The sequence below is a fragment of the Cherax quadricarinatus genome, chromosome 49 (assembly GCF_038502225.1).
Source record: "Cherax quadricarinatus isolate ZL_2023a chromosome 49, ASM3850222v1, whole genome shotgun sequence".
Taxonomy (NCBI): Eukaryota; Metazoa; Arthropoda; class Malacostraca; order Decapoda; family Parastacidae; genus Cherax; species Cherax quadricarinatus.
This window is the reverse complement of record NC_091340.1, coordinates 4,785,539-4,797,114: the sequence shown is the minus strand read 5'-3', so window position 1 is coordinate 4,797,114 and position 11,576 is coordinate 4,785,539. Positions and strand designations below refer to the sequence as shown.

General features: G+C 40.2%; 1 protein-coding gene across 15 annotated transcripts in view; it reads right to left on the bottom strand.

Annotated features, from left to right (window-relative positions):
- Nucleotides 1-916: 916 nt before the first annotated feature.
- Nucleotides 917-11,576, bottom strand: part of LOC128696962 (uncharacterized) — a 35,900-nt gene continuing 25,240 nt past the window's right edge. For 9 of the 15 annotated variants that reach the window (XM_070095113.1, XM_070095114.1, XM_070095116.1 and 6 more), the window contains 2 exons: nucleotides 2,466-2,610; nucleotides 917-1,743 (listed from right to left, as the gene is read on the bottom strand). In XM_070095113.1, coding sequence (XP_069951214.1) covers nucleotides 922-1,689 — 768 coding nt within the window. In that variant the 5' untranslated portion in view covers nucleotides 1,690-1,743; nucleotides 2,466-2,610 and the 3' untranslated portion in view covers nucleotides 917-921. Of the gene's footprint in view, nucleotides 1,744-2,465; nucleotides 2,611-4,802; nucleotides 5,025-11,576 lie in introns of those variants that run through there. The other 6 variants (XM_070095115.1, XM_070095119.1, XM_070095123.1 and 3 more) reach the window with 3 other exon arrangements.

Here is an 11,576-nt window from a genome sequence, read left to right as displayed (position 1 = left end):
CTCCCAATGAGATTACTCGTATGCATGTAATGTTGAGGTATGTACAAGTAATTACCCCTATAAAATTTTCCATAAGAGGCATACTCAAATTATTTTACAGAAAAACTATTTAGCACCTAAGCATTTCAATGTGGAAAAAAAACAAAAATTGTCATGCATATGCCAAGGTTAACCCCAAAAAAGTGAAGTTCAAGACATTTATTAGAGGAAATGTTTAGCCATGAATGGTTTCCTCTAATTTCTTGACTGTACTTGTCTTTTTCCACATCACCATAACATTTCTTATTTCAATACCAATCCTAACCATCTTCTCAAGTAGACTGCATCAATGTTGATCAAAAGATTCATTCTCTAGTTATCACAAGACAGTAAAATCTAAGGATGGTTTGTGTAATAAGACATATCCAACAGTTAGATATCTTTATTCTGAAATGTTTCATCTACACAGTAGGCTTCTTCAGTCAAATACAGAGGAGTCAGTAAAGCTGTTAAGACAATGTCATCAGTCCATCACTCTCAAAAAGACAATTTTGAAGAGGTCAGTCCCTCGGCCTGGAGAAGGACTGACCTCAAAACTACATCTTCAGTGCTTCTGCTTCCTCCTCTGTATTTGACTTGTGAATATGATAATCGTGTGCAATACTGACAAGTGTTAAGATAAGATTTCGTTCGGATTTTTAACCCCGGAGGGTTAGCCACCCAGGATAACTCAAGAGTCAGTGCGTCATCGAGGACTACCTTATTTCCATTGGGGTCCTCAATCTTGTCCCCCAGGATGCGACCCACACCCAGGTACCTATTTGCTGCTAGGTGAACAGGACATGTGTAAGGAAACCTGTTGAAATGTTTCCACCCGCCGGGAATCGAACCCAGGCCCTCCGTGTGTGAAACGGGAGCTTTACCTACCAGGTATTGATTAGTTTAGTAATCATAGCTTATTAATATCTCTCGAGTTTCCTCTACGGAATATGGAAAAGGGCACTCACCGGTATTAAACTTTTGACCCGATCTGAATTTCCTGCATTTATGCTTGGTCTGATTATTATTAGCGTCAGAATGGTTGACGGGATCTACTGATGACATGTCCAGCAAAGAAGCACGTTGGTGATCAGAAAGTTCGAGAAAAAATTCAACTTTGTGACCATATTTATTATATTTACGATCGTACCTGCGACAGTCAGTAAGAAACCAGTCTCTGCCATCTTGGGAGTACCATGGACCTCCACAGCTGTGCGGGTCGTAGCTGGGAAGCGGGAGCATTTTATTTGTTATCAAAAGTCTCGTTGCATTGCTCGCACTATAATCAACAACTTCCATGAAATAGATATTATAATTTTTAATTTTCTGAAGGAAACTCCTGAAGTTTACAGTAAAGCTGACATTTCCGTACCAGTTATTCTGACCATCATCGGGGACGCTGATGCCATACCAGAGCCCACACAGATCTGGTAGTTTCTTTAGCAGGTGTGTGTGAGTGTGTTTTGTCAAGCAATATGGTTTCATTTTGCCGATTCTCCGTATCTCTCGATAGTCATCCATGTGCACAGTTCTTACTATATCGTGAAACTCTTCATATGAACTAAACCCTTCAACAACTGGGAGTGAGTCGAGTGAGAATGGTCTCCAGCATGTAAACTTTGTATCATCATTACCACTATGGAGAACTTTATCTACAAATTCTTCCATCATCTTATTTTACTGGACGCTGCTAAAACTTCCTGAGACCGCACACGTTCCTTTAATCTGGAAAGACAGACATAATTAGGTATAGTTGTTATGCTTATTGTAATATTCATGTACCTGTTATTCCAGTAATTTATCCCACCTTGTAAATAGGACACAATGCAGGTTATGGTATTTTATTGCACAGACGTTTCACACACCAGGAACTTTATTAATAACATCCCTAATGGGCAAAACGTCTGTATAATAAAATGCCATATCCCCACATTGTGTGATTTATTTATAGTTATGATAATCTAACACTGTATTTCCTTAATGCACCTCCTACAAGTGTTTACATAATTAACTAGATAGGGTTTGATTGCATTAAGGTGATTGAGAAAGGTATTTCAAATTTCTTTCCCCAGTATATCTCGTGGTACTTTTTTTTTTTTTATTAAATCTTGAAAAAATAAAAATTAGTACTGCTCTCCCCTTCCTCGAATCAACCAGATTGTGTCCCATACTCCAGGTACTGTACGGCTTATGTAGGTTTTGCACTACCCAGCATGTGTCGTCCATCTTCACCTCTAACATATTCTTCTCCATCTTTGACTTCCCTATATCTTACCTCCGTTCTCCAACCTTGACTTTGCTATATCTCACCTCTGTGTTCTCCAACCCTCACTTCACTATTTCTCTCCTCCCTGTTCTCCCACCCTCACTTTCCTATATCTCACTTCTATGGTCTCCAACATTGACTTCCCTGTAAGTCATCTCCCTGTTCTCCAGCCCTCACTTACCGATATATCTTATCCAGGATACGTGTAGTTTAGAGGTTTCTCCTGGCGAGTGCACAAGTTGTAGTGTTCTCACTCTTGTTGCGATGCTTCAGTGATGTCTTATCACTCGGTTGCTTGCTGGAATTGTCGTCTCAGTGCGTCTCTTCTGTTGAGAATGGATATTATTATTAGAAAAAAGAAGTGCTAAACCTATTAGGGTTAGACTTAGACATTGCCTAGTTTTATATAAGAACTGGGTTAATGCTTTAAGTATTTTTTGTTTTAGGTGTAGTCCCCACTTCCAATTGAATGGAAAATACTCACTAGGTGAACAAGGGGCAGTAGGTCTAAGAAAACATACCCAACGTTGTGGGGCCCCGTGACCTGGCTGGGAAAGCTGTCGCTGAGGGCCCGGGTTTGATTCCTGGCAGGAGTGGAAACATTGGACGCATTTCCTTACACGTGTTGTCCTGTTCACCTAGCAATTAGGTACCTGGGTTTTAGTCGACTGTTGTAAGTCGCATCCTGGGGGACAAGATTGAGGACCCCAATGGAAATAAGACAGTCAGTCCTCGATGACATACTGCCTTTCTTGGGTTATCCTGGGTGGCTAACCCTCCGGGGTTAAAAATCCGAAAATCTTATCTTCACCCGTGCTGAGAATTATTATAATCAAGGGGGAAGCGCTAAACCCGTTGGATTATACAGCGCCTGGGGGGATGTGGAAGGCATTCAGGCTTAATTCGGGGAACTGGAGCACAGATCCAATTCCCTAAATCAAGAGCCCCTCACCAACATCCCGTGCTGAGAAGCGATCCCTGGTCCCTCAGTGTTTAAGACAACTATGCAACAGTTATCAACTTGTTGATATTATATACCATTATTATATTCACTCGGTGTGTGAGCTGAGGATGCTAATACACGAGCCATAAGGAGAATTACCAATAGCTCCCTGGTTGTCTTCATAAGGGAGCTGGACAGTTTAATATCTTTATTCTGCACCAGCTACCTATCCTGTGGGTGGTAGTCAAAAGATTACAGAGGTAAATAATGGGTCCAGGGACTGGGCCCCTAAGTTTTGATAGCTGAACAAGTTACAAAGGTAATGAGCGCCAGGTAGATCTGGTCATAATCATGACAAGTTACAAAGGTAATGAACCATCTACACGTCTATACATGGTTATGCTGTATAGCCCTTGTGGCTTAGCGCTTCTTTTTTATTATAATAATATACATGGTTACAATCATGAACAAATTACAAAGTAATGAGCCATTCACTCGTCCATACTGGCCAGATACAGGATCAGCCAGGCTGTGGTTCGTACATTGGACTACGTGCGGCCAGCAGTAACAGCCTAGTTGATCAGGCCCTGATTTACCAGGTAGACAAGCAAGTATTGCTCCTCCTGTCAACGCTTATTCTCCACTGTTATCCATCCACCATGAGCATATGGGGTCCGTGAACATGATTGCCTCGAGGAGCTTAGTAGCTACTGTTTTACTCTACAAAAAATAGTCTACATAAACTATACCACGGGTGGGGTTTGAACCCGCAGTCAGACTGGCCACGGGTTCAAACTCCACCCGTGGTATGGTTTGTTTGCAATCCTCTTATTACGCTACATGTTAGATTATTCAAAATTGTATTACGTCTATACCTCTAACTCCTTCCAATGAATGCAATAATTATCTGCCACTTAAAAAAGTAATATCAACTAATAATCTGTATGTAACTATTATAATAATGATATACGATAACGACAAATTAAGTAAAACACATACGCAACCTGCAGTCGGCCTATTTGCCCAACCACACCCACTGATGTACCAGTCCAACCTTTATTTAAAAAGAGTGTTCGGGTTCGATTCCCGGCGAGGGTAGAAACATTGGGCGTGTTTCTTTACACCGGTTGTCTATGGTCACCCATCAGCAAAATGGGTACCTAGGTGTTAGTCGCCTGGTGTGGGTCGCATCCTGGGACAAAACTGACAATTTGCCCGAAATGTTCAGCATAACAAGTGGCTTTCTGTCATTGATGTCAGCTATGGTCTGTATACCTTGTATATGTACTTGTAGTACATAAAATTATTATAAAGTTCTTGCCTTAACGACACTACCTGGGAGTTTAAGATAGTAACTCATCTGTTAGCAAGTTTATTCAGGTATACACAAATAGTTACATAGATCATACATAGCAGCAAATGTGTAGAGAACCTAGGACAACCCAAAAAAGTCAGTGGCTTATTTTCATTGCCTGTGTGTCTTACTCAGCATCTACATGTAACTGTCCTACACTTACCTCTGCTAATTATTATAATCAAAGAAAGCGCTAAACCGACAAGGGTCATACAACTTACCTCGGCTAAATATTGTCCGTTAACTGCCTCAGCGCTAAACACTCGCCTTGCCAAACACCAACAACCAAACAATGCCGGTACAGTATAATCGTTCACTCTCCGGGTTACTGAATAATTCCTCACGCTGCTACGATATATATACAGCAAGCTACACTATGTGGTGCAATAGTTAGTGGTTGCCAACTAAGCAATACATGCGTCTCTCCAGTCATTATACAAATCCTGAGAACATGAAATATTTGTTTTAATAATTTAAGTAGCCTTACAACTTTGTAATTGATATTAAACATTATTTTTCTGGGTCATTAGCAACACAATCGTGGCATACTGATTGTATACTGATTGTACTTAGGTTCAATCACACACAAGCACAATTTGTTTTGACATAACGATTGTCTTGCATAAATCAAATCTAAGTTTATTCTCTATAAGTATTGCAATGCAGGGTTTACAGATTTTGGTTATTGTGTGGTTTACATGTAATAAAATACTAAAAACAACAGACATAGCCCCACTCCACAAAGTGGGCAGTAAAGCAACAGCAAAGAACTACAGACCGATAGCACTAACATCCCATATCATAAAAATCTTTGAAAGGGTCCTAAGAAGCAAGATCACCACCCATCTAGAAACCCATCAGTTACACAACCCAGGGCAACATGGGTTTAGAACAGGTCGCTCCTGTCTGTCTCAACTATTGGATCACTACGACAAGGTCCTAGATGCACTAGAAGACAAAAAGAATGCAGATGTAATATATACAGACTTTGCAAAAGCCTTCGACAAGTGTGACCATGGCGTAATAGCGCACAAAATGCGTGCTAAAGGAATAACAGGAAAAGTCGGTCGATGGATCTATAATTTCCTCACTAACAGAACACAGAGTAGTCGTCAACAGAGTAAAGTCCGAGGCAGCTACGGTGAAAAGCTCTGTTCCACAAGGCACAGTACTCGCTCCCATCTTGTTCCTCATCCTCATATCTGACAGACAAGGATGTCAGCCACAGCACCGTGTCTTCCTTTGCAGATGACACCCGAATCTGCATGACAGTGTCTTCCATTGCAGACACTGCAAGGCTCCAGGTGGACATCAATCAAATCTTTCAGTGGGCTGCAGAAAACAATATACCTTAGACCTGCAAAAGGCCTTCGATACTGTCAACCACAATATATTATGTAATAAACTTCAATCTATCGGTATAGGTTCTGTAGACTGGTTTAAGTCCTACCTTAGCAACAGGAGACAAATAGTCAAAATCAACAAAACGGAATCAGAACCCCTGCCGATAACATGTGGAGTTCCCCAAGGTAGTATTCTGGGTCCCTTACTATTCTTATGTTATGTCAATGATATGCCTATCAGTGTCAAGTGCAAACTCCTACTGTATGCAGATGACAGTGCTCTGTTAGTGACAGGTAAAGACCCACAAGATATTGCTAATGTTTTAACACTGGAACTGGAGTCCTGCAGCAAATGGTTAGTAGACAACAAACTATCATTACACCTAGGGAAAACTGAAGCCATTCTCTTTGGAACGAAACATAAACTGAGAAGGGTAAATAATTTTAATGTTCAGTGTAATGGGGAGTCCATCACTTTGGTTTCATCAGTTAAATATCTGGGAATCCCCTTTGACCCATGCATGTCAGGAGAATTGATAGGGAACAGTGTAGTAAAGAAAGCGAATGCCAGGCTGAAGTTCCTGTATAGACAAGCACAGTGTCTACCTACTGAGGCTCGCAGGACCCTATGTCTAGCCCTTATACAATGCCATATGGATTACGCTTGCTCTTCTTGGTACTCTGCCTTGACAAAAAAACTGAAAGATAGACTGCAAATCACCCAGAACAAAATCGTAAGATTCATCCTGGGGCTGGGACCAAGAGAACATGTAGGCCAGGATGAATTACAGCAGTCGGATATGCTTTTTAGATTTTTTAGATTTTGCCACCGAAGTGGCTAGTTTATTGTGCACCCCATATCCATCCTGTGGACGGTAGCGCGAGAGCATGTGGATACACAAAAGGCCTAGGAACTAGGCCCCAAAGGGTTAACAGGAATACATATGGATTTATATCTACATATCTATAGTTCACTTATCTGTTACAAGCAAATTTAGGAAATTTGCTTAGTATATCTGGTATCTTATTTTCATTAATAAGATATCTTGACATGTCACATAGGTTATTATACTGTCTGTCTCTGTATTCCTCAATAAGTGGACAATTAAGCACATAGTGTTCAAGACAGTGACCATATGCCTGATCACATAATTTACATTTAGTTTGATCATCTGTGTGTCTCCCAAACTGCCAGAAGTACTTGTAACCAAGCCTAAGCCTGGCCACTACAACATCAGTCAGTCTGTTCACATTGCAAGTTGCTCCATAAACATACTTATCTACGTTCATGTTATCATAGTGGGTTATAGATCTACTCAGGCTTCTAACTGCATTCCTATAACAATCATCTTCATTATTTACTTCTCTCCTAATATTATTCCTAATGCTAGACACAGTTATACCAAAGTTATATTCTACGTTCTCCTTCTGGATACTCTTCTTGGCTAACATATCAACTTTATCATGAAGGAGTAATCCAATGTGTGATGGGATCCATAGCAATTGTACATTAATTCCTTTGTCCCTAATTTTTGAGTATCTATACCTGGCTTCCCCAATGAGCATGTTGTTGGAGTCATTATATGAGCCAAGAGCCTTCAATGATGACATAGAATCAGTAATGATGATAGAGTCAAGCTCAGTGTCATAGGTTAGCTTTAGCGCCATTAGGATTGCAAACAATTCAGTTTGCAGTGTAGACGCCCAGTTGTTAATTCTTATGCCTAACTCAACAAATTTATTATCGTTCTTAACTAGGGAGGTGGCAACAAGAGCAGATGCAGCCCTGCCAGAAGACTCCTGTTTAGATCCATCAGTGTATATAACTTGTGATAGCTTATTACTACCAGCTAGGCGAAAAATTTCTTCTTGAGCAGTTGCTCTAACAAGAGATTTAAGGAAGGGATTACTAGCAATGAGCTTCTGAATGTTGAAGACAGAGTAAAACAACTGAAGCTAAATCATGTTTATAAAATTGCTCACGAACAGTGTCCAGAATATCTTGCTGTCAATTTTGTCAAGGCTGGGAACCAAAGCAATCATAGTACTAGGGGGAGAGAGCACAACTTTGTAGTACCCACAGTCAGTGGCCAGGCTTCAAACACCTTTTATTGTACAGCAATAAAGGAATGGAACAGACTACCCACAAATGTCAAGGCCAGTTATAGCTTGAACCAGTTCAAGAAGACTGCCAAAAAGTGTCTGATGATTAATGAAGCAACAGAAAGGGAGGGGAATGATTTTCTATTTTTTAGCTAAAATACGTGTAAATTTTACCTTATCCCTAGTAATGACCCTCGTATTGTAGATAGTCGTAATGACCCTCGGGTAGTAGATAGTCTTTTTAGTATGATAATAAGATGTTATCTTCATTATAGAATAATAAGAAAATATTATAACCTTTATATTATAATAATAAGGTAAAAGGACCCCAATGGAAATAAGTCACTCTGTCTGACTTTTTTGGGTTATCCTAGGTTCTCTACACATATGCTGCTATGTATGATAATTCTATGTAACTGTATTGTGTATACCTGAATAAATTTACTTACTTACTTACTTACTTAATATGAAGTTCAACGATGAGAAATTTCAATTACTCAAATATGGTAAACACGAGGAAATTAAATCTTCATCAGAGTACAAAACAAATTCTGGCCACAAAATAGAGCGAAACACCAACGTCAAAGACCTGAGAGTGATCATGTCGGAGGATCTCACCTTCAAGGACCATAACATTGTATCAATCGCATCTGCTAGAAAAATGACAGGATGGATAATGAGAACCTTCAAAACTAGGGATGCCAAGTCCATGATGACACTCTTCAGGTCACTTGTTCTATCTAGGCTGGAATATTGCTGCACACTAACAGCACCTTTCAAGGCAGGTGAAATTGCTGACCTAGAAAATGTACAGAGAACCTTCACGGCGCGCATAACGGAGATAAAACACCTCAATTACTGGGAGCGCTTGAGGTTCCTGAACCTGTATTCCCTGGAACGCAGGCGGGAGAGATACCTGGAGTTTACCTGGAGAGAGTTCCGGGGGTCAACGCCCCCGCGGCCCGGTCTGTGACCAGGCCTCCTGGTGGATCAGAGCCTGATCAACCAGGCTGTTACTGTTGGCTGCATGCAAACCAACGTACGAGCCACAGCCCAGCTGGTCAGGAACCGACTTTAGGTGCTTGTCCAGTGCCAACTTGAAGACTGCCAGGAGTCTGTTGGTAATCCCCCTTATGTGTGCTGGGAGGCAGTTGAACAGTCTCGGGCCCCTGACACTTATTGTATGGTCTCTTAACGTGCTAGTGACACCCCTGCTTTTCATTGGGGGGATGTTGCATCGTCTGCCAAGTCTTTTGCTTTCGTAGTGAGTGATTTTCGTGTGCAAGTTCGGTACTATGGTGACATACTGATACCTATTAGTAAGGTAGGATTTGAAATATGCAAGCATAGTAACATGTAAATTACCCATGGTAAAGGCAATGTTTTAATTTAAGTAGGTATAAAATCTCGTTACTAATATTAAACATTATTTCTCCTGGTTATCAGCACATAACTAATGCATTTAATAATTACAACACAATACTACAATATGTATTAATTAGTCTGTGGTGTAAGACTTACACCAGAGGCAAGACTCTTGTTAGTGACCCAGTCCTGATATGCTAACCTAGTTTACTCTTACGATATTTCAAATACAAGTAATTCTTGTAGCAGTGGATGATATGGAAATACCGACGAGTTGTAGATGGTACTCACAAAAGCAGTAACTGGAAACTTGATTCAGATAAAGGCTTCGACTGTGCTACATGCTGTTGCAAGTCCGTACAACACACTTGTACCAACCTGTTTGCTGTTAGGGCGAAAGTTGTCAAAAGACTTTCAGTTACTACTTATGTATCTTTATGATCTACAAGTAACTTATGTATCATTTACAAGTAACTGTTGTACTTATCTACAAGTAGCTTTTGTGTTATCTACAAGTAACTGCTGTACGTATTATACAAGTAAATGATGTGCGTATTGTACAGGTAACTGCTGTACGCATCACCTACAAGTAACTGCCGTACGTATCTACAAGTAACTGATGACCTGGAGAGTGTACAAAGAACTTCACGGCACACATAAGTACGATTAGGCACCTAAATTACTGGGAACGGTTGAGGGGTAAATAGAGCGGGCTCAGCGCGAACGAAAAAAAATTTGTCGAAAAATTCACAAATTGAGTTAATCATATAGAAAAATAGCTTAACTCTCTGGCAACACAATGGTACAAGACTCATTGTTCTACGACATTCCTACAAGTAAGTTTATTCAGGTATACACAAATACAGTTACATAGAATTATCATACATAGCAGCATATGTGTAGAGAACCTGGGATAACCCAAAAAAGTCAGACAGTGACTTATTTCCATTGGGGTCCTTTTACCTTATTATTATAATATAAAGGTTATAATATTTTCTTATTATTCTACAATGGAGATAACATCTTATTATCATACTAAAAAGACTATCTACTACACCAAGGTCATTAAGACTATCTACAATACGAGGCTCATTACTAGGAATATGGTAAAATTTACACTTATGTTAGCTAAAAAATAGAAAATCATTCCCCTCTCTTTCTGTAGCTACATTCATCAGACACCTTTTGGCACTCTTCTTGAACTGGTTCATGCTATGACTGGCTTTGACATGTGCGGGCAGTCTGTTCCATTCCTTTATTGCTGTACAATAAAAGGTGTTTGAAGCCTGGCCACTGACTGTGGGTACTACAAAGTTGTGCTCTCTCCCCCTAGTACTATGATTGCTTTGGTTCCCAACCTTGACAAAATTGACAGCAAGATATTCTGGACATTGTTTGTGAGCAATTTTATAAACATGATTTAGCTTCAGTTGTTTTACTCTGTCTTCAACATTCAGCATATCCAACTGCTGTAATTCATCCTGGCCTACATGTTCTCTTGGTCCCAGCCCCAGGATGAATCTTACGATTTTGTTCTGGGTGATTTGCAGTCTATCTTTCAGTTTTTTTGTCAAGGCAGAGTACCAAGAAGAGCATGCGTAATCCATATGGCATTGTATAAGGGCTAGACATAGGGTCCTGCGAGCCTCAGTAGGTAGACATTGTGCTTGTCTATACAGGAACTTCAGTCTGGCATTCGCTTTCTTTACTACACTGTTCAATATCAATTCTCCTGACATGCATGGGTCAAAGGGGATTCCCAAATATTTTACTGATGAACCCAGTGATGGGCTCCCCATTACATTGAACATTAAAATTATTTACCCTTCTCAGTTTATGTTTCGTGCTAAAGAGAATGGCTTCAGTTTTCCCTAGTTGTAATGATAGTTTGTTGTCTACTAACCATTTGCTGCAGGACTCCAGTTCCAGTGTTAAAACATTAGCAATATCTTGTGGGTCTTTACCTGACACTAACAGAGCACTGTCATCTGCATACAGTAGGAGTTTGCACTTGACACTGATAGGCATATCATTGACATAACATAAGAATAATAAGGGACCCAGAATACTACCTTGGGGAACTCCACATGTTATCGGCAGGGGTTCTGATTCTGTTTTGTTGATTTTGACTATTTGTCTCCTGTTGCTAAGGTAGGACTTAAACCAGTCTACAGAACCTATACC